General features: G+C 71.0%; 1 protein-coding gene across 2 annotated transcripts in view; it reads right to left on the bottom strand.

Moving 5' to 3' along the window:
- LOC125436113 (neurotrypsin-like) overlaps nt 1-14,002 on the bottom strand; it is a 40,273-nt gene extending 26,271 nt beyond the window's left edge. For both annotated transcript variants that reach the window (XM_048502747.1, XM_048502748.1), the window contains exons 1-5: nt 13,744-14,002; nt 12,054-12,177; nt 7,407-7,579; nt 4,448-4,595; nt 4,183-4,361 (exon numbers count right to left, since the gene is read on the bottom strand). In XM_048502747.1, coding sequence (XP_048358704.1) covers nt 4,183-4,361; nt 4,448-4,595; nt 7,407-7,579; nt 12,054-12,177; nt 13,744-13,963 — 844 coding nt within the window. In that variant the 5' untranslated portion in view covers nt 13,964-14,002. The remainder of the gene's footprint in view (nt 1-4,182; nt 4,362-4,447; nt 4,596-7,406; nt 7,580-12,053; nt 12,178-13,743) is intronic.
- Nucleotides 14,003-27,596: the final 13,594 nt, after the last annotated feature.

Here is a 27,596-nt window from a genome sequence, read left to right as displayed (position 1 = left end):
CCTGGTCTTAGACTCTGGAGCAGCAGAAAACAAGTTTGCTCCCTCTTTGACATGACATCCCTTCAAATATCTAAACAGGGCAATCATGTCACCTCTTAACCTTCTCTTCACCAAACTATACATATCCAGCTCCCTAAGTCTCTCCTCATAGGGCATGGATTCCAGACCTTTAACCATTTTGGTTGCCCTCCTCTGGACCTGTTCCAGCTTGTCAATATCCTTCTTGATTTGCGGTACCCAGAACTGTTCACAATATTTCAGGTGAGGTCCAACCAATGCAGAATAGAGAGGTACAATTACATCCCTCAATCTAGACCAGTGGTGGCGAACCTTTGGCACTCCAGATGTTATGGACTACAATTCCCATCAGCCCCTGCCAGCATGTCCAATTGGCCATGTTGGCAGGGGCTGATGGGAATTATAGTCCATGAACATCTGGAGTGCCATAGGTTCGCCACCACAGATCTAGACAATATACTCCTATTGGTACAGCCCAAAATTGCATTGGCTTTCTTGGCTGCCATATCACACTGCTGACTCATGTTCGGTTTGTGGTCTACTAAGACTTCCAGATCCCTTTCGCATGTAGTGTTGTCAAGCCAAGTGTCATCCATCCTATATTTGTGCGTTTCATTTTTTCTGCCTAACTTTGACTGGCCCAAGGTCACCCAACGGGCTTCTTAAAAAGGAGAGGAGAATCAAATTTGGTAATCCAGATTAGAGTCCACCACTCTTAACCACGACACCACACTGGTTCTCCACTGCACTATGGTGGCTCTCACCACACTGGACAACAACCATCTTGTCACCTGGAACTTCAGAACTTCATGACATTCTGCTGGAAAGCCACAAAGGTCTTGGCTCAAACAGCATGGATGCACAAGTGGAAACATAAATGGATTTAGACTAGTTCTGCTCACACACGATCTTGACTCACATTCATCCGTAGCGCACTCATCCCACTATACCAGTGATGGCGAACCTATGGCACGGGTGCCAGAGGTGGCACTCAGAGCCCTCTCTGTGGGCACGCGTGCACAGAGTTCGTCATGTGATAATAGTGTAATTATTTCAGGGAGATTATTAGAATTAAAACTGAGACCTAGTTTTGGGGAAACAGTGTAGGTAACCCTGTTAAGCGCTGTTAAACCCTACTGATTTTCATGGGAAGAAAGCGTGATCCTTTACCTGTGAGTAAGCTTGGTTGCTGGCAATGGGGTTTGCTTCTGAGTAAACCCTCCTAGGGTCGTGATTCACTCGTTTGAAGTGTTTCACAGTTGCTTCAAAGCAAAGCCACCGACTACCACCAAGCTTACTCCCGAGTAACGTGTGCCTTGGAGCCAACCGTTTTCTCTATACTAAAACCTCAGCATTCAGGTTAAATTGCCATGTTGGCACTTTGTGATAAATAAATGGGTTTTGGGTTGCAATTTGGGCACTTGGTCTCAAAAAGGTTCGCCATCACTGCACTATACTATAGTGCACAGAATCTGGTTGCACTTCTGTTTCAATAGATCAGGGGTAGGGAACCTGCGGCTCTCCAGATGTTCAGGAACTACAATTCCCATCAGCCTCTGTCAGCATGGCCAATTGGCCATGCTGGTAGGGGCTGATGGGAATTGTAGTTCCTGAACATCTGGAGAGCCGCAGGTTCCCTACCCCTGCAATAGATGGACACCTCCTAATTCCCACTAGTTTTAAGGCACAACATTTGACCACAGACTTTCCTATTTTTATTTATTTGTGTTATTTATAGTCCAACTTTCTCTCAGGCAGATGAACTATAGTGGGTCAGTAGAATCAAAATGAGACGTTTAGTAACTGCTGCATTAGGACTCTGGTATTCTGGAACCACCAAAAAGAACTGAAGCACAGCACAAATATTCACAGGACACATGAAGCTATCTAGAAATTACATAACAGGGTCCTGTTTACAACATACACAGCAGAACAGAGCAGAGTCCTAATTATTTGTCCTAGTTGAGACAATGGGTCTGCAATGGAGGGAAGGAGAGGGAAAGGGGGCCCATGATCTGGTTGTGGCCCACTAACCATGGGGGGAAGGGAAGGAGAAGAGTGGGAGGAGGCCTGTCATCTGGTCGTGGTCCAGTGGCTCACCCACCCTGGGGTGAAGGGGAGGGAGGGGGAGGGGGAGGGGGAGGGAGTCTGTCATCTGGTCATGGCCCGCCCACCCTGAGGAAAGAGGGAGGGGGAAAGGTCATCTGGTCAGGGCCCACCCACCCTGGGGGGAGGGGAGGGGAGGGGGAAAGAAGTCCCTCATGTGGCCGTGACCCACCCACCTTGGGGGTAAAGAGACAGAGGGGAGAGGGTTGATGTATTAACTGGATTTCATCCCGTGGTTTTAAAGAATTTAATATTCTGAATTAAACATCTGTAATGTATTTCTTGTAATTTAATGTATTAAAAAGGTAAAGGTAGTCAGTCCTCTGTTCAAACACTGGGAAAATTGGTAGAAATAGTTGTCCCTCTTCGACAAATGGAACTGCAATTCTGATAGAGGAACTGTGCAGTTGCCATTATATTCATTGGTCAGTTGTAATGTAAAAGCTGGAAAAGAAAGAGTGAAGTGAAACAATCAGCAGTCGCAGCCTCAGATATAATTTGCCTTTGAAGAGAAAAACCTCTTCCCACCCTCCACGTTTTAATAACCCTGAGAAGGTGGAGCATGGCATTGGCATCATAAAACAGTGGTCCATTTCTCCTGCCCAAATAAACCACTCCCTGCCATCTTATTGTAATGCAGGCTCCGGAATAGGCATTTAACCGAGCACACCGAGTACCTTAACTTTCCTGTTTTAAAGAATCCAGCAACTTTATGGCCCCTGGTATACCTACAGTAGCAGAGAACTTGGAAGCGTGTATGGTTTCCATAAAGTCGTAAACCAGAAACGACCTATGCACTTTCCACATGTCAGAAGGATGGGAGTTTGCAGTCCTCACACACTCACACACAGAGACAAATGTGCCTGCTCAATTACCTGTTAAACCACTCTCTTGCTGATTGCAGAATTATTATAACCCAATATCCCACAATGCCTAAGCCTTCCTTTCCTGCAAAAAGCAGCCAGAGTGACCCAAGTAATTCAACTGCCTGCAAAATCTGAATTCATTTATGGCATTTATTCTCGTTACACCTTTCTTTTTGAAATTCTGAATATGATATTTAGGGAGTGTATCAGCCTTTTAGAGAATCTCTTCCCCAACAACTTCAGCAGAGTGAAGGAGGGAACTGTAAATCTACCCTGCCAACATTTTTGCTAGGCATTATGGGGTAGAAAAGAGAGAGAATGCCACACTGGGAACAACGCCAGCACCTCACTGTAAACTTGTGTCTGGGCTGTACCACTTCAAACTGCAGGAAAGGGTTCACAGGATGAAACATATTTTTGGAAACCCCTGCACATAGAAAACTGGAGGGTCAAGGAGAAGGCTAATTTGTATTCCATCATATGAACCGTGACCTGCAATTTGAAACTAGACAGCCCAGGAACAAGTTTAATATAAAAGTGAGAACACCAGGGTCTTCAATATGTATCACACAATCCATAGCCATTTACGCACTTGTGGTCTCCTTGCTTTGAGCACACATTCCCTTTGAGTTTGCATCTCAGTTACACACGTGTTTTTCTCTCTTCAGAACTCACTGCGCTCTCAGATCAGGAAATCCCGTGGTTTTTGAAAGTGCAGCTTTTCTTCTCCTTTCCCAACAAACGTGGAGATCAGGGTGGGTTTAGATTTCTTTGAATTTTCTCACTCTTCCCTCCTTCCCCCACCCACTCCACAGACGTCTCTCCCATGTTTCAGGCCACTGTTTAATAAATAAGACTGTTGGCAGGCAAACATGTTTAGGGCAATTAAACACCATTGCAACAAAGTTATCACAATGTTTCTAATTACCGTATAAATCCTGGGAAATTGGACAAGAGTTAAAATTATAGCGGCCTCAACTAGCTAACATTCAGTTGCAGACGAAGTACAAGTTGGTTGTGTTTGATTGCTCATTGTTCAGTTTTTATAAACATGAAGCCAGATGCAGACCCAAGAGCAGCAATATGATAAAGCAATGATAAAGCAGCCACAAGAGTCATGCAATATATAATAAGGGAGGGGGTTCCATTAAGTTTTCCCCTGCCATTGATGGAATGCTGAAGGGATCCCTACCTGCAAAGGGGTCACAGGTCACCCCAGCATCTTCAACATGGTCACAGTTGTGCTCTCCCCAGTTATTTTTCTTGCACTGGTCCAGGGAAAGCTCATTCCCTGAGCACGCAACCTCATCCAGCAGGATTGGGCCCAGCCCCTGCCCAAAGCGAGCCCACGGCGCAGCCTTCGGGTTTCCACTGGAGAGAAGAAAAGCATGAAGGTCACGCATCCGTTCGGGCTGGTTTCAATGCCGAGCTGGTTGGGCAGCCCAACACTCACTGACCTGAGGCCCAGCTGCCTGCAGACCACTTCGGCATCCTGGTCATCCCACTGGTCATCACAGATGGTGCCCCAACGGCCATTGTAGTAGACTTCCACTCGCCCCTCAAAGCTTTCCTTTCCCCCCACCAGGCGAAGTGGGGTCCCTCCACCTGCTCTTCAGGAAAGGGAGAGGAGAGTGATAAAGGGGAAAATTCAAATAAGGTTCCGGTGGCTGAGAACAACGGTTATTTACTTATTCATTTGACAGACAGACAGACAGACAGACAGACAGACAGACAGACAGACAGACAGACATTTGACAGACGGAAGGACAGACAGACAGACAGACATTCATTCATTTGACAGACAGACAGACAGACAGACAGACAGACAGACAGACAGACATTCATTCATTTGACAGACAGACAGACAGACAGACAGACAGACAGACAGACATTCATTTGACAGACAGACAGACAGACAGACAGACAGACAGACAGACAGACATTCATTTGACAGACAGACAGACAGACAGACAGACAGACAGACAGACATTCATTTGACAGACAGACAGACGGACAGACGGACAGACAGACAGACATTCATTTGACAGACAGACAGACAGACGGACGGACGGACGGACGGACGGACAGACGGACGGACGGACGGACGGACGGACAGATGTACGTGTTTGTGTTTTTGTGTGTGGGTGTGTGGGTGTATGAAAGCAAAACAGGCAAAGAAAGAACCATGTAAACCTGCGATCATTATCTCGGAGTATAAATCATTATGATAGACCAGTGGGGAAGAGTTCATAACCCTTTTCCTGCAACCCTTTTCCGGCAAAGAGTTCACAACTCTTTTCCTGCACACTTCTTTTGATTAGATCTTTCCACAATTTGTTTCACATGCTAATCATAAATCATGAAAATATCCAGCTTGTCCTATGATGTGTGTTTTGGGTCTCCAGCAGTGTACTGCAAGTATGACTGAAAAGAGTTCTTTTCCTCAGGGCTGAATTCGAGGGGAGGCAAACAGCGTTGTCAGTTATCTGCATACTCACCCTACTATTAAACACATTTTTATTGTGCTTGAATAGGGGCGTAATGCCCATTGGGCAAGGTGGGCAGCTGCCCAGGGCACCACCTTGTGGGGGTATCAAAATGCAGGGTTCGGTTCAGGGAGTCCAAAGTTATGGACTCCCAAAGGGGGTGCCCCATCCCCCATTGTTTCCAATGGGAGCTAATAGGAGATGGGGGCTACAGTTTTGAGGATCCATAACTTTTGCCCCCCTGAACCAAACTGCACCAAACCTGCATTGAGTTTTCTGTATTGTTGTTCCTCCCTCTCTGCCTGCATCCCCATAGATACTGTATTCCGAACCGAAGTCACCTCAGCTCCTGTCGGCTTTCCCCCAGTGATCAGTTTAAAAGCTGTTCTGCCACCTTTTTAATGTGGAGCGCCAGCAGCCTGGTCCCTCTTTGGTTAAGATGAAGCCCGTCCCTTTTGTACAGGCCTGCCTTGTCCCAAAAGGTTCCCCAGTTCCTGACAAATCTGAAACCCTCTGCCTTACACCACTTTCTCATCCACACATTTAGACTCTGTATCTCCGCTTGCCTAGCTCGCCCTGCGCTTGGAACAGGTAGCATTTCAGAGAATGCCACCTTGGGGGTCCTGGACTTCAACCTGTCACCTAGCAGCCTAAATTTAGCCTCCAGAACCTCCCGGCTACATTTCCCAATGTCGTTGGTGCCAATGTGGACCACAGCCTCTGATTCCACCCCAGCACTGTCTAATAGCCTATCTAGACCAGGGGTCGGGAACCCGCAAGCGGCTCGTCACTGCTTCTCCTGCGGCTCCCGGCGTGGTTGCCCCTTCCCGGGCAAGCACAGGCAGAAATTAAAGCCAGCGAGGCAAGCAGGTAAGCGAGTGAAGCGGGGGTGGGGGCAAGCGAGTGAGCGTGGTGTGTGTGGGCGAGCGGGCGGTTGGGCAAGCGAACGAGGGCTAGCGAGTGGGCGGAGGAGCGGGCGAGCGGGCGGACAAGCAAGCGAGGGTGAGTGAGTGGGCGAGTGAGCGGGCGGGCAAGCGAGCGGGGGGGTGGGCAAGCGAGCAGCTGTAGCGAGCAAGCCGGCAAGGGCCGGGCGGGCAAGCTGAAAAGCAGTGGCGGGCGGGGGAGCGAGTAAGCAGGCAAGCAAGCGGAGGGGGCGAGGGGGCGGGCGGGCAAGCGAGTAAGTGGGCAAGTGAGTGGGCGGGCGAGCAAGCGGGGCAGTGGGCAGCAGGCGGCGCTGCCGAGGGTGAGGGATGCCGCCAGGGCGAAGCCGGAGCTGGCGGACAAGTGAGCCGGGGCAAGCCAGGCGGGCAAGCGAAAGCGGGCTGCAAGCAAGCGGTGAGCGAAAGTTTGGACAGGCAAGTGAGCGGGGGGCGAGCAAGCAAGCAGGGGGCGGGCGGGCGAGTGAGCGGGGGAGCGGGCGGGGGGCAAGCAAGCGGCGAGTGGGCGGGTGGGAAAGCGGGTGGGGGAGTGGGGGCAAGCGGGCAGGGGGGGTGAGCGGGGGGTGGGCGAGCGAGCCAAATGGCTCTTTGAGTGAATAAGGTTCCTGACCCCTGATCTAGACAATTCTAATCTTGTGAGGTTGGTGGGGCTGAGAGAGTTATGAGAGAACTGGGACTGGCCCAAGGTCAACCAGCAGGCTTCATGTGTAGGAGTGGTGAAACAAATTAAGTCCACCAGATTAGAATCCTCTGCTCATGTGAAGGAGAAGGGAATCGAACCAAGTTCTTCAGATTAGAGCCCACTGCTCTTAACCACTACACCATGCTAGCTCAAAAACCTACCCACCCTCAGTAGATTCAGAGGAGTGAACATGCCGCAATTGCCATGGGCAAGAATGCAGTTCTCAGGCCACCAGCAATTCACTTTAGAAATGATCACAGGTGTTAAACTGCAAAGGATTGGAATGAGGGGAGTCTGTTCAAAAGTGTACCTTGAGGAGGAACACAGCTTGCTGCCCCAACTCCCTGGGTACAGGCTCCGAACATCTCTTGGTATGCACACTGCAACAGCGTCTTCTCATTCCCGCGGCAATTTGCAGACTGCAGGTGGAAGGGCATCGGGCTGAGAGTGGAATAGCTCACCCACCGAGCTGTGCCAATTTCACTAGTGAGGCAGGAGAGAAAGAGAATGGAAAAACCACAATGAATATCCCTGCCAAGGGACAACTTCAGTTTCTCTCAGCAGCCTCAGTTTCCTCAGCCACAACGAAACAAGTCACTGGCCTGAAAAGTACTTTTTTGTGGCTTGTACATCTCAATCAAGTTACAGCTGAGCACTGGTTGCAGTTATAACAGACTCTTAAAATAGCCACTCTAACCCCATATTGAGACAAGAAGGAGCAGGAGCAGCAGGAGCAGCAGCAGCAGGAGGAGGAGCAGGAAGAGGAGGAGCAGCAGGAGCAGGAGCAGCAGCAGCAGGAGCAGCAGGAGGAAGAGCAGCAGGAGGAAGAGCAGGAGCAGGAGGAGCAGGAGCAGGAGCAGCAGGAGCAGCAGGAGCAGCAGGAGCAGCAGGAGGAGGAGCAGCAGGAGCAGGAGCAGGAGCAGCAGCAGCAGGAGGAGGAGCAGGAGCAGCAGCAGCAGGAGGAGGAGCAGGAGCAGGAGCAGCAGGAGGAGGAGCAGCAGGAGGAGCAGCAGGAGCAGGAGGAGCAGCAGGAGGAGCAGGAGGAGCAGGAGCAGGAGGAGTTTGGGATTATAGTCTGCTTTTATGAACTGTAAGTAATCTCGAAGCAGCTCACAAATTTGTTCCCTTCCCCTCCTCACAACAGACACCTTGTGAGGCAGGTGGGGCTGAGAGAGTTCTGAGAGCACTGTGACCAGCCCAAGGTCACCCAGCAAGGTCACTCCTTCATGTGGAGGAGTGAAGAAACAAATCCAGTTCACCAGATAACAATCAGACACTCATGTGGAGGAGTGGGGAATCAGACCTGGATCTCCAGGTTAGAGTCTGCCTGCTACTAGCCACAATACCATGCTGGCACCATGCTGGGTAGCATGGAGGAGCTAGGCAAAAGACCACATAGACAGTGGTGGCGAACCTTTGGCACTCCAGATGTTATGGACTACAATTCCCATCAGCCCCTACAACTGGCCATGCTGGCAGGGGGTGATGGGAATTGTAGTCCATAACATCTGGAGTGCCAAAGGTTCGCCACCACGGACATAGGAGAATCAACATGATATAAAACTGTCGTTCCTTATGATCTTATGGGGAAGTCTCATTCTGGACCCCTTCTATGCACCAAAAGCCCTGGAGGCCACCCAGAGCTGCAGAATTTCTTTCAGAGACAGGCTTGCCTATGGCAAACCTTGAAAAATATAATCCCTAGCAGTCCGAAGTGGGACAGTCTACTCTACTAGTTCAGCACTTTGCCAGCTTATTACCAACTCAATGGGTTGAATTTGTAAACCAGACCTAACCATCTTTGTACCTGTTGCATTGACTAGCTAGCGCCACACTTTTGGTGAGTCTATGGCAGTGATGGCGAACCTTTTTGAGACCGAGTGCCCAAACTGCAACCCAAAACCCACTTATTTATCGCAAAGTGCCAACACGGCCATTCAACCTGAATACTGAGGTTTTAGTTTAGAAAAAACGGTTGGCTCTGAGGCGTGCGTTACTCGGGAGTAAGCTTGGTGGTAGTCGATGGCTTTGCTTTGAAGCAACCGTGCAACTCTTCCAACGGGTGAATCACGACCCTAGGAGGGTTTACTCAGAAGCAAGCCACATTGCCAGCAATCGAGCTTACTCCCAGGTAAAGGATCGCGCTTTAGTTCTTTGCATGAAAATCAGTGGGTTTAACAGCGCTTAACAGGGTTGCCTACACTGCTTCCCCAAAACTAGGTCTTAGGTTTAATGCTAATAATCAAGCCGAGCGGCCCAGGTCAACCTAGATGTGTGTGTGGGGGGGAGCGATTTCCCCCCCACATGATGAACTCGTGCGTGCCCACAGAGAGGACTCTGAGTGCCACCTCTGGCACCCGTGCCATAGGTTCACCATCACTGGTCTATGGGTACTTTGGGGATTTTGAGTAGCCATCCTCTCTAAATGGCTGCCGTGAGGTTCTGGGACCAGTCACAGAATGTCACGAAGTTCCAAACCGCACATCTCCCTAGGAATGGTGTTCTCTGCAGATACAGCAATGCCTCCCGAATTCTTCTACCTCCCACTCCCGTGGTGGCAAACCTTTGGCACTCCAGATGTCATGGACTACAATTCCCATCAGCCCCTGCCAGCATGGCCAATTGGCCGTGCTGGCAGGGACTGATGGGAATTGTAGTCCATAACATCTGGAGTGCCAAAGGTTCGCCACCACTGTCCTACTCCACCAAGTTATAGGAAAGCCAGCACTGGCTGTTTCCTTCAGAGCAGGATAATTTGCAGAATAAAGAAATGGGTGCGAGGCAGGGTCAGAGCGCTCATGGGGACATGTGGGGTCACGTGTCCCCAGGTGCACACCAGCTGATCACGTGGGGGGGGCAGAGAATCACACCCCCATCCCTCCCCTTGGCCCCATCCCACCAGGCTGCTCCGTCAACCAGTGGGGTGTCCGTCGGCCAAAGCAGAAGTCTGGCGGGGCCAGGCTGAGGGGCGGACCTTGGCAGGTTTCCGCCGGCTAAGGTAAGTGGAGTACAGGGGGAATGGGGACAGCAGGGGAGGTGCAGGAGCACCCGGGGCAAGTGTTGCCCCAGGGGCGTTTCCCCCCCTATGCCTCTGGTGCTAGAAAGCCATTGGTGGAGGCCACAGTGATGACATTCACTGCGTTGGACATCTCCAGGAAAAGTGCTTTCCTTCCAGACTAATTGCAGAGGGCAGCCATGTTGGTCTACAGTAGAAGAACAAGATTCGAGTCCAGCACCCCCTCAGAGAGCAACAAGTTTTTCCAGAGTATAAGCTTTCAACAGGCAAAGCTGCCTTCATCATGGAGGGAACTTTGACAGTCAAAAGCTTATTCTCCCAAATTCTTGTTGGCCTTTCATTTGCTGCTGGATCCAAATCTGAGACTTTTGAGGAAACAACAACTGAATGGAAAACTCCTGGTGTCCTTTTACCGCTGTGCTATAGAGAGTGTCTTAACCTACTGCATCTGTGTATGGTTCTCCAGTTGCACAGTGGCAGATAGGAAGGCGCTCCAAAGGGTGATCACTACTGCACAGAGGATTATCGGCTGCCCTCTCCCCTCCTTGGAAGAACTCTATCATTCCCGAAGCCTAAAGAAAGCCCAAAATATTTTGAGAGACCCGTCTCATCCAGCACACTCTCTTTTTGAACTGTTGCCATCCGGCAGACGATACAGGTCTATCAAAACCAGGACAAAGAGGCTTAGAGACAGCTTCTACTCTAGAGCTGTGGCTATGCTGAACTCCGCGGCTTCATGTTGATGTGTTTGGGGCTGTGTAGGGATGGGTGGAGGAAGGGGAAAGGGAGGATGGGGTATGAGTCTGAAATTGTGTGCATCAAGGAATGCTGCTGTAAATTTCGTTGTGCGTGCACAATGACAATAAAATGCTTATGCTTAGGCTTATTCGTTCAGACTGGTTTGTGGCACATAGTATGTTTAAATATTTTTGATTTCCTGTTATTTTGGGTCACACTGCTGAATTAATATAAGGTCACGGCCACTTCTGCACAGCACAAAAAAAAATGTCTGGCAAACGTTTTTAAAAGAACCGTTTTGGCTTCTTTTGTCCACAAAGCGCAGACCCAAAAAAGTGTTGCGAGGGAAAGCGGTTCTTTTTCCCGTCTCCCTCTTACTAGCTTTCATTTCCATTTTCCCCAAAGCTCGTGCCCAGCATTTTTGTCCGCTTGTGATTTTTTTGTGCCACACACCGTTTGGTGAAGGTTTCCCTCAGAGGTTTCCTCTGCTTACAGCTTATCCACCCGCCATTTCCATGTAAAAAGTACATTAATAAAGTTAGTTTTCACTGCGGATTCGGCGCGTGTGTCATTTTTGACGTGTTGTTTTGAGGGAGGTGTCTTTGAAGCTACGACAGCGCAAAATGAGAATCTGTAATATGTACTTATTTCAAGTTGTCGTACCTTTGTACCAGACACTGCTCTGTTATTTTGGGCCAGATTGTTTAATTTATATAGGTCAATGGTGGCGAACCTTTGGCACTCCAGATGTTATGGACTACAATTCCCATCAGCCCCAATTGGCCATGCTGGCAGGGGCTGATGGGAATTGTAGTCCATAACATCTGGAGTGCCAAAGGTTCACCACCACAGATATAGGTGATGCTGAATCTGGAGGGAGGGATAATTTTTCACAGCAAGCAGGGATATCTTATGAAAGGCACAACCTTTCTGAAATGGTACACCCCACAGTGGCCTGCCCCCTTTAAAAGTGGCTGCAATGGAATATTCAGCAGAAGGCATGGTGTGATCCTTCCCCTCCGCTGTCAAAAGGAGAGGGCTACTCTCCACCCAACATTGTGGATACACTCCTCAAAAAGGCAATTCCTACTTCAAAAGGAATAAACATCTTTGCCATTGAGGATTGTGGACTGCCAAAATAGGGAGTTCCTCTTGTGAAAAGGGGCCCTCTGCTTCAGCCTCCTGTCCCCAAACCATTCCTACCTGAGACCCAATTGCCGGCAGACCACACTGGCGTCCCTTTCTGTCCACTCATCCCCACAGATCGCGCCCCACAAGCCCCGAAAATAGACTTCCACCCGGCCATCCTCTTCCAACCGCACAGCTCCTGTCAAAACAGAGAGGCCAAAAGGATTGGATCAATGAGCCCTTCAGAAGGCCTGGCAGCTCTCGAGGTCTGTTTCTCTTCCTGCCGAGGGGTTTGGCCTCCTGCTTGTTTCCCTCGGGGGTGACCAAGGCAGTTGTGTGGGAGTCAGCAGCTGTAAACCTTCTCCTGCTTTGCATGGCCTGGTACGGCGATTAAGAGGATGGAGAGAAACGAGGTTGGAGCAACGCTTCCCTTCATTTCACCAGCGGGTGGGTCAATAATGTTCAACGGGTTCTCCAAGCTGCATAAACGCAAGAAGAAAGCACAGTATTTGTGTAGCATTTTGGAGCATTCAAAGCAACCTGTGAGGACGAACGGGGGGGAGGGTGGTGAGAGAGAAGACACACGGGGATGTAACCTACCAAAGGCCTTAACTTGCAAGCGATGCATATGGGAACGGACTCACACACGTCGACTGTCTTTATTGATTGTTTTGTTGTAAGCTGCCTTGAGTCGTAGAGATATGGTGGGGTATAAATGTAATAAATAAATAGATCTGAGAAGCATTCCTGTCTCTGCACTGTACTGTGGCTTCCATGTGACCAAATAAAACAAAAGTCCAGTGGCACCTTATAGCTGTTGCTGTTATGTTTATTGCTGTTGTTATTATGTTGTTGCGCATCGCCCTGAGCCTTTTGGAAGAGGGTGGTATATTAATTAAATTACCACACTGTACCATAGACTAACAAAATGTATTTTGATAAATAAACCAAATATTTATTTATTTACTGCACTGAAGAGTGAAAGATGAAATTGTCCATTATGGAATTATCCATTATTTACACTTCCGAGTTTCACAGAGTTAAACGTGTCAATACAAAATAGGAGAAAGAGCCACAGGATTATTTTGACAACTTTGTGCTGAAGTTTCTGTCTAAAATCTCAGCTTTCGGCTGTTTTAAGCTCTTCCAAGTGAAAAATGCCTTTCCAAGAACTTCCGTAACTATCCTAAAGGCTTTTTGGAATATTCCACTAAAATTTGTTGTTTTTTTTCCAGCAGTCAACGGCATTTTCTGGATGGACATAATATCCCAGGGGAAAACCGGGATCATACATACCAGGTTGTTTCTATCTCGGTTTCTCCCTTCATGCGTCTGCCAGTTATAGCGTTAAGACGAAGAACTTTCAGGTAATTATGCACGAGTCCCCGTTCCCCCCCCCCCCCCATTTTCCACAGCAAAGTCTCCATGCATGCGCGGACATTCCCATTTTTCCGAAGTTCTGATTGGCTGCAACTGTGGGGCGGGGAGAGCAGGCAGCGAGATGGGGAAAATAAACCGGTCCGTCTCCTGCAGTGTTTGCATGGGAGCAGGGCGGAGTTTTCCAAAAGAACTGCCGATTTGGTGGTTTTCAAAAACCTCGGGATAAGGGAAATCTTGTGAGGCGGGCCCGATTTAGGGCCAGAAGCCATGCGGAAGTCATTCTCAAACCAGGATGTTCACGTCCCCATCCCAGGATACATGGTCCGTGCAGAAAACGCCAATGACAATCCAAACATGACCGGGAGATGTAGCATTTGATACATACCCTGGTTACAGTCACAGTTGGCCCAGCCAATAGCTCCAGAAGCAAGCTGATAAAAGCACCACGGCATCTCTCCGCCATCTGGATTTCTACAGTAGTTGTGGTTCCCCAATCCTCGGTTTGGATACTGCAGAATGTAATCAGGGAAGTCCAACCAATTTAAGCACGGCAGCCCAGAGACCGTCAAGGACAGAGACCCATTATAATACCCGGAGGACTTCATTCCACACGCAGAAGATCCTAGAAGCAAAACAGTGATTCAGCCAGGCTGGCTACATGAAAAGCTAAGACAAGCTTATGGAGGCCATCGCGTCTTGGTCTCAAGTCCCCACTGGGTCCATTTATTCCCGTGGTGGCGAACCTTTGGGACTCCAGATGTTATGGACTACAATTGGGGGGGGGGGTGGGGGGGGGGGGGGGTGGGGGGGGGGGGGGGTGGGGGGGGGGGGGGGTGGGGGGGGGGGGGGGTGGGGGGGGGGGGGGGTGGGGGGGGGGGGGGGTGGGGGGGGGGGGGGGTGGGGGGGGGGGGGGGTGGGGGGGGGGGGGGGTGGGGGGGGGGGGGGGTGGGGGGGGGGGGGGGTGGGGGGGGGGGGGGGTGGGGGGGGGGGGGGGTGGGGGGGGGGGGGGGTGGGGGGGGGGGGGGGTGGGGGGGGGGGGGGGTGGGGGGGGGGGGGGGTGGGGGGGGGGGGGGGTGGGGGGGGGGGGGGGTGGGGGGGGGGGGGGGTGGGGGGGGGGGGGGGTGGGGGGGGGGGGGGGTGGGGGGGGGGGGGGGTGGGGGGGGGGGGGGGTGGGGGGGGGGGGGGGTGGGGGGGGGGGGGGGTGGGGGGGGGGGGGGGTGGGGGGGGGGGGGGGTGGGGGGGGGGGGGGGTGGGGGGGGGGGGGGGTGGGGGGGGGGGGGGGTGGGGGGGGGGGGGGGTGGGGGGGGGGGGGGGTGGGGGGGGGGGGGGGTGGGGGGGGGGGGGGGTGGGGGGGGGGGGGGGTGGGGGGGGGGGGGGGTGGGGGGGGGGGGGGGTGGGGGGGGGGGGGGGTGGGGGGGGGGGGGGGTGGGGGGGGGGGGGGGTGGGGGGGGGGGGGGGTGGGGGGGGGGGGGGGTGGGGGGGGGGGGGGGTGGGGGGGGGGGGGGGTGGGGGGGGGGGGGGGTGGGGGGGGGGGGGGGTGGGGGGGGGGGGGGGTGGGGGGGGGGGGGGGTGGGGGGGGGGGGGGGTGGGGGGGGGGGGGGGTGGGGGGGGGGGGGGGTGGGGGGGGGGGGGGGTGGGGGGGGGGGGGGGTGGGGGGGGGGGGGGGTGGGGGGGGGGGGGGGTGGGGGGGGGGGGGGGTGGGGGGGGGGGGGGGTGGGGGGGGGGGGGGGTGGGGGGGGGGGGGGGTGGGGGGGGGGGGGGGTGGGGGGGGGGGGGGGTGGGGGGGGGGGGGGGTGGGGGGGGGGGGGGGTGGGGGGGGGGGGGGGTGGGGGGGGGGGGGGGTGGGGGGGGGGGGGGGTGGGGGGGGGGGGGGGTGGGGGGGGGGGGGGGTGGGGGGGGGGGGGGGTGGGGGGGGGGGGGGGTGGGGGGGGGGGGGGGTGGGGGGGGGGGGGGGTGGGGGGGGGGGGGGGTGGGGGGGGGGGGGGGTGGGGGGGGGGGGGGGTGGGGGGGGGGGGGGGTGGGGGGGGGGGGGGGTGGGGGGGGGGGGGGGTGGGGGGGGGGGGGGGTGGGGGGGGGGGGGGGTGGGGGGGGGGGGGGGTGGGGGGGGGGGGGGGTGGGGGGGGGGGGGGGTGGGGGGGGGGGGGGGTGGGGGGGGGGGGGGGTGGGGGGGGGGGGGGGTGGGGGGGGGGGGGGGTGGGGGGGGGGGGGGGTGGGGGGGGGGGGGGGTGGGGGGGGGGGGGGGTGGGGGGGGGGGGGGGTGGGGGGGGGGGGGGGTGGGGGGGGGGGGGGGTGGGGGGGGGGGGGGGTGGGGGGGGGGGGGGGTGGGGGGGGGGGGGGGTGGGGGGGGGGGGGGGTGGGGGGGGGGGGGGGTGGGGGGGGGGGGGGGTGGGGGGGGGGGGGGGTGGGGGGGGGGGGGGGTGGGGGGGGGGGGGGGTGGGGGGGGGGGGGGGTGGGGGGGGGGGGGGGTGGGGGGGGGGGGGGGTGGGGGGGGGGGGGGGTGGGGGGGGGGGGGGGTGGGGGGGGGGGGGGGTGGGGGGGGGGGGGGGTGGGGGGGGGGGGGGGTGGGGGGGGGGGGGGGTGGGGGGGGGGGGGGGTGGGGGGGGGGGGGGGTGGGGGGGGGGGGGGGTGGGGGGGGGGGGGGGTGGGGGGGGGGGGGGGTGGGGGGGGGGGGGGGTGGGGGGGGGGGGGGGTGGGGGGGGGGGGGGGTGGGGGGGGGGGGGGGTGGGGGGGGGGGGGGGTGGGGGGGGGGGGGGGTGGGGGGGGGGGGGGGTGGGGGGGGGGGGGGGTGGGGGGGGGGGGGGGTGGGGGGGGGGGGGGGTGGGGGGGGGGGGGGGTGGGGGGGGGGGGGGGTGGGGGGGGGGGGGGGTGGGGGGGGGGGGGGGTGGGGGGGGGGGGGGGTGGGGGGGGGGGGGGGTGGGGGGGGGGGGGGGTGGGGGGGGGGGGGGGTGGGGGGGGGGGGGGGTGGGGGGGGGGGGGGGTGGGGGGGGGGGGGGGTGGGGGGGGGGGGGGGTGGGGGGGGGGGGGGGTGGGGGGGGGGGGGGGTGGGGGGGGGGGGGGGTGGGGGGGGGGGGGGGTGGGGGGGGGGGGGGGTGGGGGGGGGGGGGGGTGGGGGGGGGGGGGGGTGGGGGGGGGGGGGGGTGGGGGGGGGGGGGGGTGGGGGGGGGGGGGGGTGGGGGGGGGGGGGGGTGGGGGGGGGGGGGGGTGGGGGGGGGGGGGGGTGGGGGGGGGGGGGGGTGGGGGGGGGGGGGGGTGGGGGGGGGGGGGGGTGGGGGGGGGGGGGGGTGGGGGGGGGGGGGGGTGGGGGGGGGGGGGGGTGGGGGGGGGGGGGGGTGGGGGGGGGGGGGGGTGGGGGGGGGGGGGGGTGGGGGGGGGGGGGGGTGGGGGGGGGGGGGGGTGGGGGGGGGGGGGGGTGGGGGGGGGGGGGGGTGGGGGGGGGGGGGGGTGGGGGGGGGGGGGGGTGGGGGGGGGGGGGGGTGGGGGGGGGGGGGGGTGGGGGGGGGGGGGGGTGGGGGGGGGGGGGGGTGGGGGGGGGGGGGGGTGGGGGGGGGGGGGGGTGGGGGGGGGGGGGGGTGGGGGGGGGGGGGGGTGGGGGGGGGGGGGGGTGGGGGGGGGGGGGGGTGGGGGGGGGGGGGGGTGGGGGGGGGGGGGGGTGGGGGGGGGGGGGGGTGGGGGGGGGGGGGGGTGGGGGGGGGGGGGGGTGGGGGGGGGGGGGGGTGGGGGGGGGGGGGGGTGGGGGGGGGGGGGGGTGGGGGGGGGGGGGGGTGGGGGGGGGGGGGGGTGGGGGGGGGGGGGGGTGGGGGGGGGGGGGGGTGGGGGGGGGGGGGGGTGGGGGGGGGGGGGGGTGGGGGGGGGGGGGGGTGGGGGGGGGGGGGGGTGGGGGGGGGGGGGGGTGGGGGGGGGGGGGGGTGGGGGGGGGGGGGGGTGGGGGGGGGGGGGGGTGGGGGGGGGGGGGGGTGGGGGGGGGGGGGGGTGGGGGGGGGGGGGGGTGGGGGGGGGGGGGGGTGGGGGGGGGGGGGGGTGGGGGGGGGGGGGGGTGGGGGGGGGGGGGGGTGGGGGGGGGGGGGGGTGGGGGGGGGGGGGGGTGGGGGGGGGGGGGGGTGGGGGGGGGGGGGGGTGGGGGGGGGGGGGGGTGGGGGGGGGGGGGGGTGGGGGGGGGGGGGGGTGGGGGGGGGGGGGGGTGGGGGGGGGGGGGGGTGGGGGGGGGGGGGGGTGGGGGGGGGGGGGGGTGGGGGGGGGGGGGGGTGGGGGGGGGGGGGGGTGGGGGGGGGGGGGGGTGGGGGGGGGGGGGGGTGGGGGGGGGGGGGGGTGGGGGGGGGGGGGGGTGGGGGGGGGGGGGGGTGGGGGGGGGGGGGGGTGGGGGGGGGGGGGGGTGGGGGGGGGGGGGGGTGGGGGGGGGGGGGGGTGGGGGGGGGGGGGGGTGGGGGGGGGGGGGGGTGGGGGGGGGGGGGGGTGGGGGGGGGGGGGGGTGGGGGGGGGGGGGGGTGGGGGGGGGGGGGGGTGGGGGGGGGGGGGGGTGGGGGGGGGGGGGGGTGGGGGGGGGGGGGGGTGGGGGGGGGGGGGGGTGGGGGGGGGGGGGGGTGGGGGGGGGGGGGGGTGGGGGGGGGGGGGGGTGGGGGGGGGGGGGGGTGGGGGGGGGGGGGGGTGGGGGGGGGGGGGGGTGGGGGGGGGGGGGGGTGGGGGGGGGGGGGGGTGGGGGGGGGGGGGGGTGGGGGGGGGGGGGGGTGGGGGGGGGGGGGGGTGGGGGGGGGGGGGGGTGGGGGGGGGGGGGGGTGGGGGGGGGGGGGGGTGGGGGGGGGGGGGGGTGGGGGGGGGGGGGGGTGGGGGGGGGGGGGGGTGGGGGGGGGGGGGGGTGGGGGGGGGGGGGGGTGGGGGGGGGGGGGGGTGGGGGGGGGGGGGGGTGGGGGGGGGGGGGGGTGGGGGGGGGGGGGGGTGGGGGGGGGGGGGGGTGGGGGGGGGGGGGGGTGGGGGGGGGGGGGGGTGGGGGGGGGGGGGGGTGGGGGGGGGGGGGGGTGGGGGGGGGGGGGGGTGGGGGGGGGGGGGGGTGGGGGGGGGGGGGGGTGGGGGGGGGGGGGGGTGGGGGGGGGGGGGGGTGGGGGGGGGGGGGGGTGGGGGGGGGGGGGGGTGGGGGGGGGGGGGGGTGGGGGGGGGGGGGGGTGGGGGGGGGGGGGGGTGGGGGGGGGGGGGGGTGGGGGGGGGGGGGGGTGGGGGGGGGGGGGGGTGGGGGGGGGGGGGGGTGGGGGGGGGGGGGGGTGGGGGGGGGGGGGGGTGGGGGGGGGGGGGGGTGGGGGGGGGGGGGGGTGGGGGGGGGGGGGGGTGGGGGGGGGGGGGGGTGGGGGGGGGGGGGGGTGGGGGGGGGGGGGGGTGGGGGGGGGGGGGGGTGGGGGGGGGGGGGGGTGGGGGGGGGGGGGGGTGGGGGGGGGGGGGGGTGGGGGGGGGGGGGGGTGGGGGGGGGGGGGGGTGGGGGGGGGGGGGGGTGGGGGGGGGGGGGGGTGGGGGGGGGGGGGGGTGGGGGGGGGGGGGGGTGGGGGGGGGGGGGGGTGGGGGGGGGGGGGGGTGGGGGGGGGGGGGGGTGGGGGGGGGGGGGGGTGGGGGGGGGGGGGGGTGGGGGGGGGGGGGGGTGGGGGGGGGGGGGGGTGGGGGGGGGGGGGGGTGGGGGGGGGGGGGGGTGGGGGGGGGGGGGGGTGGGGGGGGGGGGGGGTGGGGGGGGGGGGGGGTGGGGGGGGGGGGGGGTGGGGGGGGGGGGGGGTGGGGGGGGGGGGGGGTGGGGGGGGGGGGGGGTGGGGGGGGGGGGGGGTGGGGGGGGGGGGGGGTGGGGGGGGGGGGGGGTGGGGGGGGGGGGGGGTGGGGGGGGGGGGGGGTGGGGGGGGGGGGGGGTGGGGGGGGGGGGGGGTGGGGGGGGGGGGGGGTGGGGGGGGGGGGGGGTGGGGGGGGGGGGGGGTGGGGGGGGGGGGGGGTGGGGGGGGGGGGGGGTGGGGGGGGGGGGGGGTGGGGGGGGGGGGGGGTGGGGGGGGGGGGGGGTGGGGGGGGGGGGGGGTGGGGGGGGGGGGGGGTGGGGGGGGGGGGGGGTGGGGGGGGGGGGGGGTGGGGGGGGGGGGGGGTGGGGGGGGGGGGGGGTGGGGGGGGGGGGGGGTGGGGGGGGGGGGGGGTGGGGGGGGGGGGGGGTGGGGGGGGGGGGGGGTGGGGGGGGGGGGGGGTGGGGGGGGGGGGGGGTGGGGGGGGGGGGGGGTGGGGGGGGGGGGGGGTGGGGGGGGGGGGGGGTGGGGGGGGGGGGGGGTGGGGGGGGGGGGGGGTGGGGGGGGGGGGGGGTGGGGGGGGGGGGGGGTGGGGGGGGGGGGGGGTGGGGGGGGGGGGGGGTGGGGGGGGGGGGGGGTGGGGGGGGGGGGGGGTGGGGGGGGGGGGGGGTGGGGGGGGGGGGGGGTGGGGGGGGGGGGGGGTGGGGGGGGGGGGGGGTGGGGGGGGGGGGGGGTGGGGGGGGGGGGGGGTGGGGGGGGGGGGGGGTGGGGGGGGGGGGGGGTGGGGGGGGGGGGGGGTGGGGGGGGGGGGGGGTGGGGGGGGGGGGGGGTGGGGGGGGGGGGGGGTGGGGGGGGGGGGGGGTGGGGGGGGGGGGGGGTGGGGGGGGGGGGGGGTGGGGGGGGGGGGGGGTGGGGGGGGGGGGGGGTGGGGGGGGGGGGGGGTGGGGGGGGGGGGGGGTGGGGGGGGGGGGGGGTGGGGGGGGGGGGGGGTGGGGGGGGGGGGGGGTGGGGGGGGGGGGGGGTGGGGGGGGGGGGGGGTGGGGGGGGGGGGGGGTGGGGGGGGGGGGGGGTGGGGGGGGGGGGGGGTGGGGGGGGGGGGGGGTGGGGGGGGGGGGGGGTGGGGGGGGGGGGGGGTGGGGGGGGGGGGGGGTGGGGGGGGGGGGGGGTGGGGGGGGGGGGGGGTGGGGGGGGGGGGGGGTGGGGGGGGGGGGGGGTGGGGGGGGGGGGGGGTGGGGGGGGGGGGGGGTGGGGGGGGGGGGGGGTGGGGGGGGGGGGGGGTGGGGGGGGGGGGGGGTGGGGGGGGGGGGGGGTGGGGGGGGGGGGGGGTGGGGGGGGGGGGGGGTGGGGGGGGGGGGGGGTGGGGGGGGGGGGGGGTGGGGGGGGGGGGGGGTGGGGGGGGGGGGGGGTGGGGGGGGGGGGGGGTGGGGGGGGGGGGGGGTGGGGGGGGGGGGGGGTGGGGGGGGGGGGGGGTGGGGGGGGGGGGGGGTGGGGGGGGGGGGGGGTGGGGGGGGGGGGGGGTGGGGGGGGGGGGGGGTGGGGGGGGGGGGGGGTGGGGGGGGGGGGGGGTGGGGGGGGGGGGGGGTGGGGGGGGGGGGGGGTGGGGGGGGGGGGGGGTGGGGGGGGGGGGGGGTGGGGGGGGGGGGGGGTGGGGGGGGGGGGGGGTGGGGGGGGGGGGGGGTGGGGGGGGGGGGGGGTGGGGGGGGGGGGGGGTGGGGGGGGGGGGGGGTGGGGGGGGGGGGGGGTGGGGGGGGGGGGGGGTGGGGGGGGGGGGGGGTGGGGGGGGGGGGGGGTGGGGGGGGGGGGGGGTGGGGGGGGGGGGGGGTGGGGGGGGGGGGGGGTGGGGGGGGGGGGGGGTGGGGGGGGGGGGGGGTGGGGGGGGGGGGGGGTGGGGGGGGGGGGGGGTGGGGGGGGGGGGGGGTGGGGGGGGGGGGGGGTGGGGGGGGGGGGGGGTGGGGGGGGGGGGGGGTGGGGGGGGGGGGGGGTGGGGGGGGGGGGGGGTGGGGGGGGGGGGGGGTGGGGGGGGGGGGGGGTGGGGGGGGGGGGGGGTGGGGGGGGGGGGGGGTGGGGGGGGGGGGGGGTGGGGGGGGGGGGGGGTGGGGGGGGGGGGGGGTGGGGGGGGGGGGGGGTGGGGGGGGGGGGGGGTGGGGGGGGGGGGGGGTGGGGGGGGGGGGGGGTGGGGGGGGGGGGGGGTGGGGGGGGGGGGGGGTGGGGGGGGGGGGGGGTGGGGGGGGGGGGGGGTGGGGGGGGGGGGGGGTGGGGGGGGGGGGGGGTGGGGGGGGGGGGGGGTGGGGGGGGGGGGGGGTGGGGGGGGGGGGGGGTGGGGGGGGGGGGGGGTGGGGGGGGGGGGGGGTGGGGGGGGGGGGGGGTGGGGGGGGGGGGGGGTGGGGGGGGGGGGGGGTGGGGGGGGGGGGGGGTGGGGGGGGGGGGGGGTGGGGGGGGGGGGGGGTGGGGGGGGGGGGGGGTGGGGGGGGGGGGGGGTGGGGGGGGGGGGGGGTGGGGGGGGGGGGGGGTGGGGGGGGGGGGGGGTGGGGGGGGGGGGGGGTGGGGGGGGGGGGGGGTGGGGGGGGGGGGGGGTGGGGGGGGGGGGGGGTGGGGGGGGGGGGGGGTGGGGGGGGGGGGGGGTGGGGGGGGGGGGGGGTGGGGGGGGGGGGGGGTGGGGGGGGGGGGGGGTGGGGGGGGGGGGGGGTGGGGGGGGGGGGGGGTGGGGGGGGGGGGGGGTGGGGGGGGGGGGGGGTGGGGGGGGGGGGGGGTGGGGGGGGGGGGGGGTGGGGGGGGGGGGGGGTGGGGGGGGGGGGGGGTGGGGGGGGGGGGGGGTGGGGGGGGGGGGGGGTGGGGGGGGGGGGGGGTGGGGGGGGGGGGGGGTGGGGGGGGGGGGGGGTGGGGGGGGGGGGGGGTGGGGGGGGGGGGGGGTGGGGGGGGGGGGGGGTGGGGGGGGGGGGGGGTGGGGGGGGGGGGGGGTGGGGGGGGGGGGGGGTGGGGGGGGGGGGGGGTGGGGGGGGGGGGGGGTGGGGGGGGGGGGGGGTGGGGGGGGGGGGGGGTGGGGGGGGGGGGGGGTGGGGGGGGGGGGGGGTGGGGGGGGGGGGGGGTGGGGGGGGGGGGGGGTGGGGGGGGGGGGGGGTGGGGGGGGGGGGGGGTGGGGGGGGGGGGGGGTGGGGGGGGGGGGGGGTGGGGGGGGGGGGGGGTGGGGGGGGGGGGGGGTGGGGGGGGGGGGGGGTGGGGGGGGGGGGGGGTGGGGGGGGGGGGGGGTGGGGGGGGGGGGGGGTGGGGGGGGGGGGGGGTGGGGGGGGGGGGGGGTGGGGGGGGGGGGGGGTGGGGGGGGGGGGGGGTGGGGGGGGGGGGGGGTGGGGGGGGGGGGGGGTGGGGGGGGGGGGGGGTGGGGGGGGGGGGGGGTGGGGGGGGGGGGGGGTGGGGGGGGGGGGGGGTGGGGGGGGGGGGGGGTGGGGGGGGGGGGGGGTGGGGGGGGGGGGGGGTGGGGGGGGGGGGGGGTGGGGGGGGGGGGGGGTGGGGGGGGGGGGGGGTGGGGGGGGGGGGGGGTGGGGGGGGGGGGGGGTGGGGGGGGGGGGGGGTGGGGGGGGGGGGGGGTGGGGGGGGGGGGGGGTGGGGGGGGGGGGGGGTGGGGGGGGGGGGGGGTGGGGGGGGGGGGGGGTGGGGGGGGGGGGGGGTGGGGGGGGGGGGGGGTGGGGGGGGGGGGGGGTGGGGGGGGGGGGGGGTGGGGGGGGGGGGGGGTGGGGGGGGGGGGGGGTGGGGGGGGGGGGGGGTGGGGGGGGGGGGGGGTGGGGGGGGGGGGGGGTGGGGGGGGGGGGGGGTGGGGGGGGGGGGGGGTGGGGGGGGGGGGGGGTGGGGGGGGGGGGGGGTGGGGGGGGGGGGGGGTGGGGGGGGGGGGGGGTGGGGGGGGGGGGGGGTGGGGGGGGGGGGGGGTGGGGGGGGGGGGGGGTGGGGGGGGGGGGGGGTGGGGGGGGGGGGGGGTGGGGGGGGGGGGGGGTGGGGGGGGGGGGGGGTGGGGGGGGGGGGGGGTGGGGGGGGGGGGGGGTGGGGGGGGGGGGGGGTGGGGGGGGGGGGGGGTGGGGGGGGGGGGGGGTGGGGGGGGGGGGGGGTGGGGGGGGGGGGGGGTGGGGGGGGGGGGGGGTGGGGGGGGGGGGGGGTGGGGGGGGGGGGGGGTGGGGGGGGGGGGGGGTGGGGGGGGGGGGGGGTGGGGGGGGGGGGGGGTGGGGGGGGGGGGGGGTGGGGGGGGGGGGGGGTGGGGGGGGGGGGGGGTGGGGGGGGGGGGGGGTGGGGGGGGGGGGGGGTGGGGGGGGGGGGGGGTGGGGGGGGGGGGGGGTGGGGGGGGGGGGGGGTGGGGGGGGGGGGGGGTGGGGGGGGGGGGGGGTGGGGGGGGGGGGGGGTGGGGGGGGGGGGGGGTGGGGGGGGGGGGGGGTGGGGGGGGGGGGGGGTGGGGGGGGGGGGGGGTGGGGGGGGGGGGGGGTGGGGGGGGGGGGGGGTGGGGGGGGGGGGGGGTGGGGGGGGGGGGGGGTGGGGGGGGGGGGGGGTGGGGGGGGGGGGGGGTGGGGGGGGGGGGGGGTGGGGGGGGGGGGGGGTGGGGGGGGGGGGGGGTGGGGGGGGGGGGGGGTGGGGGGGGGGGGGGGTGGGGGGGGGGGGGGGTGGGGGGGGGGGGGGGTGGGGGGGGGGGGGGGTGGGGGGGGGGGGGGGTGGGGGGGGGGGGGGGTGGGGGGGGGGGGGGGTGGGGGGGGGGGGGGGTGGGGGGGGGGGGGGGTGGGGGGGGGGGGGGGTGGGGGGGGGGGGGGGTGGGGGGGGGGGGGGGTGGGGGGGGGGGGGGGTGGGGGGGGGGGGGGGTGGGGGGGGGGGGGGGTGGGGGGGGGGGGGGGTGGGGGGGGGGGGGGGTGGGGGGGGGGGGGGGTGGGGGGGGGGGGGGGTGGGGGGGGGGGGGGGTGGGGGGGGGGGGGGGTGGGGGGGGGGGGGGGTGGGGGGGGGGGGGGGTGGGGGGGGGGGGGGGTGGGGGGGGGGGGGGGTGGGGGGGGGGGGGGGTGGGGGGGGGGGGGGGTGGGGGGGGGGGGGGGTGGGGGGGGGGGGGGGTGGGGGGGGGGGGGGGTGGGGGGGGGGGGGGGTGGGGGGGGGGGGGGGTGGGGGGGGGGGGGGGTGGGGGGGGGGGGGGGTGGGGGGGGGGGGGGGTGGGGGGGGGGGGGGGTGGGGGGGGGGGGGGGTGGGGGGGGGGGGGGGTGGGGGGGGGGGGGGGTGGGGGGGGGGGGGGGTGGGGGGGGGGGGGGGTGGGGGGGGGGGGGGGTGGGGGGGGGGGGGGGTGGGGGGGGGGGGGGGTGGGGGGGGGGGGGGGTGGGGGGGGGGGGGGGTGGGGGGGGGGGGGGGTGGGGGGGGGGGGGGGTGGGGGGGGGGGGGGGTGGGGGGGGGGGGGGGTGGGGGGGGGGGGGGGTGGGGGGGGGGGGGGGTGGGGGGGGGGGGGGGTGGGGGGGGGGGGGGGTGGGGGGGGGGGGGGGTGGGGGGGGGGGGGGGTGGGGGGGGGGGGGGGTGGGGGGGGGGGGGGGTGGGGGGGGGGGGGGGTGGGGGGGGGGGGGGGTGGGGGGGGGGGGGGGTGGGGGGGGGGGGGGGTGGGGGGGGGGGGGGGTGGGGGGGGGGGGGGGTGGGGGGGGGGGGGGGTGGGGGGGGGGGGGGGTGGGGGGGGGGGGGGGTGGGGGGGGGGGGGGGTGGGGGGGGGGGGGGGTGGGGGGGGGGGGGGGTGGGGGGGGGGGGGGGTGGGGGGGGGGGGGGGTGGGGGGGGGGGGGGGTGGGGGGGGGGGGGGGTGGGGGGGGGGGGGGGTGGGGGGGGGGGGGGGTGGGGGGGGGGGGGGGTGGGGGGGGGGGGGGGTGGGGGGGGGGGGGGGTGGGGGGGGGGGGGGGTGGGGGGGGGGGGGGGTGGGGGGGGGGGGGGGTGGGGGGGGGGGGGGGTGGGGGGGGGGGGGGGTGGGGGGGGGGGGGGGTGGGGGGGGGGGGGGGTGGGGGGGGGGGGGGGTGGGGGGGGGGGGGGGTGGGGGGGGGGGGGGGTGGGGGGGGGGGGGGGTGGGGGGGGGGGGGGGTGGGGGGGGGGGGGGGTGGGGGGGGGGGGGGGTGGGGGGGGGGGGGGGTGGGGGGGGGGGGGGGTGGGGGGGGGGGGGGGTGGGGGGGGGGGGGGGTGGGGGGGGGGGGGGGTGGGGGGGGGGGGGGGTGGGGGGGGGGGGGGGTGGGGGGGGGGGGGGGTGGGGGGGGGGGGGGGTGGGGGGGGGGGGGGGTGGGGGGGGGGGGGGGTGGGGGGGGGGGGGGGTGGGGGGGGGGGGGGGTGGGGGGGGGGGGGGGTGGGGGGGGGGGGGGGTGGGGGGGGGGGGGGGTGGGGGGGGGGGGGGGTGGGGGGGGGGGGGGGTGGGGGGGGGGGGGGGTGGGGGGGGGGGGGGGTGGGGGGGGGGGGGGGTGGGGGGGGGGGGGGGTGGGGGGGGGGGGGGGTGGGGGGGGGGGGGGGTGGGGGGGGGGGGGGGTGGGGGGGGGGGGGGGTGGGGGGGGGGGGGGGTGGGGGGGGGGGGGGGTGGGGGGGGGGGGGGGTGGGGGGGGGGGGGGGTGGGGGGGGGGGGGGGTGGGGGGGGGGGGGGGTGGGGGGGGGGGGGGGTGGGGGGGGGGGGGGGTGGGGGGGGGGGGGGGTGGGGGGGGGGGGGGGTGGGGGGGGGGGGGGGTGGGGGGGGGGGGGGGTGGGGGGGGGGGGGGGTGGGGGGGGGGGGGGGTGGGGGGGGGGGGGGGTGGGGGGGGGGGGGGGTGGGGGGGGGGGGGGGTGGGGGGGGGGGGGGGTGGGGGGGGGGGGGGGTGGGGGGGGGGGGGGGTGGGGGGGGGGGGGGGTGGGGGGGGGGGGGGGTGGGGGGGGGGGGGGGTGGGGGGGGGGGGGGGTGGGGGGGGGGGGGGGTGGGGGGGGGGGGGGGTGGGGGGGGGGGGGGGTGGGGGGGGGGGGGGGTGGGGGGGGGGGGGGGTGGGGGGGGGGGGGGGTGGGGGGGGGGGGGGGTGGGGGGGGGGGGGGGTGGGGGGGGGGGGGGGTGGGGGGGGGGGGGGGTGGGGGGGGGGGGGGGTGGGGGGGGGGGGGGGTGGGGGGGGGGGGGGGTGGGGGGGGGGGGGGGTGGGGGGGGGGGGGGGTGGGGGGGGGGGGGGGTGGGGGGGGGGGGGGGTGGGGGGGGGGGGGGGTGGGGGGGGGGGGGGGTGGGGGGGGGGGGGGGTGGGGGGGGGGGGGGGTGGGGGGGGGGGGGGGTGGGGGGGGGGGGGGGTGGGGGGGGGGGGGGGTGGGGGGGGGGGGGGGTGGGGGGGGGGGGGGGTGGGGGGGGGGGGGGGTGGGGGGGGGGGGGGGTGGGGGGGGGGGGGGGTGGGGGGGGGGGGGGGTGGGGGGGGGGGGGGGTGGGGGGGGGGGGGGGTGGGGGGGGGGGGGGGTGGGGGGGGGGGGGGGTGGGGGGGGGGGGGGGTGGGGGGGGGGGGGGGTGGGGGGGGGGGGGGGTGGGGGGGGGGGGGGGTGGGGGGGGGGGGGGGTGGGGGGGGGGGGGGGTGGGGGGGGGGGGGGGTGGGGGGGGGGGGGGGTGGGGGGGGGGGGGGGTGGGGGGGGGGGGGGGTGGGGGGGGGGGGGGGTGGGGGGGGGGGGGGGTGGGGGGGGGGGGGGGTGGGGGGGGGGGGGGGTGGGGGGGGGGGGGGGTGGGGGGGGGGGGGGGTGGGGGGGGGGGGGGGTGGGGGGGGGGGGGGGTGGGGGGGGGGGGGGGTGGGGGGGGGGGGGGGTGGGGGGGGGGGGGGGTGGGGGGGGGGGGGGGTGGGGGGGGGGGGGGGTGGGGGGGGGGGGGGGTGGGGGGGGGGGGGGGTGGGGGGGGGGGGGGGTGGGGGGGGGGGGGGGTGGGGGGGGGGGGGGGTGGGGGGGGGGGGGGGTGGGGGGGGGGGGGGGTGGGGGGGGGGGGGGGTGGGGGGGGGGGGGGGTGGGGGGGGGGGGGGGTGGGGGGGGGGGGGGGTGGGGGGGGGGGGGGGTGGGGGGGGGGGGGGGTGGGGGGGGGGGGGGGTGGGGGGGGGGGGGGGTGGGGGGGGGGGGGGGTGGGGGGGGGGGGGGGTGGGGGGGGGGGGGGGTGGGGGGGGGGGGGGGTGGGGGGGGGGGGGGGTGGGGGGGGGGGGGGGTGGGGGGGGGGGGGGGTGGGGGGGGGGGGGGGTGGGGGGGGGGGGGGGTGGGGGGGGGGGGGGGTGGGGGGGGGGGGGGGTGGGGGGGGGGGGGGGTGGGGGGGGGGGGGGGTGGGGGGGGGGGGGGGTGGGGGGGGGGGGGGGTGGGGGGGGGGGGGGGTGGGGGGGGGGGGGGGTGGGGGGGGGGGGGGGTGGGGGGGGGGGGGGGTGGGGGGGGGGGGGGGTGGGGGGGGGGGGGGGTGGGGGGGGGGGGGGGTGGGGGGGGGGGGGGGTGGGGGGGGGGGGGGGTGGGGGGGGGGGGGGGTGGGGGGGGGGGGGGGTGGGGGGGGGGGGGGGTGGGGGGGGGGGGGGGTGGGGGGGGGGG

The sequence above is a fragment of the Sphaerodactylus townsendi genome, linkage group LG07 (genome assembly GCF_021028975.2).
Source record: "Sphaerodactylus townsendi isolate TG3544 linkage group LG07, MPM_Stown_v2.3, whole genome shotgun sequence".
Taxonomy (NCBI): Eukaryota; Metazoa; Chordata; class Lepidosauria; order Squamata; family Sphaerodactylidae; genus Sphaerodactylus; species Sphaerodactylus townsendi.
Note: the sequence above shows the minus strand (reverse complement) of the source record. Positions and strands in the feature narration are given on the sequence as shown.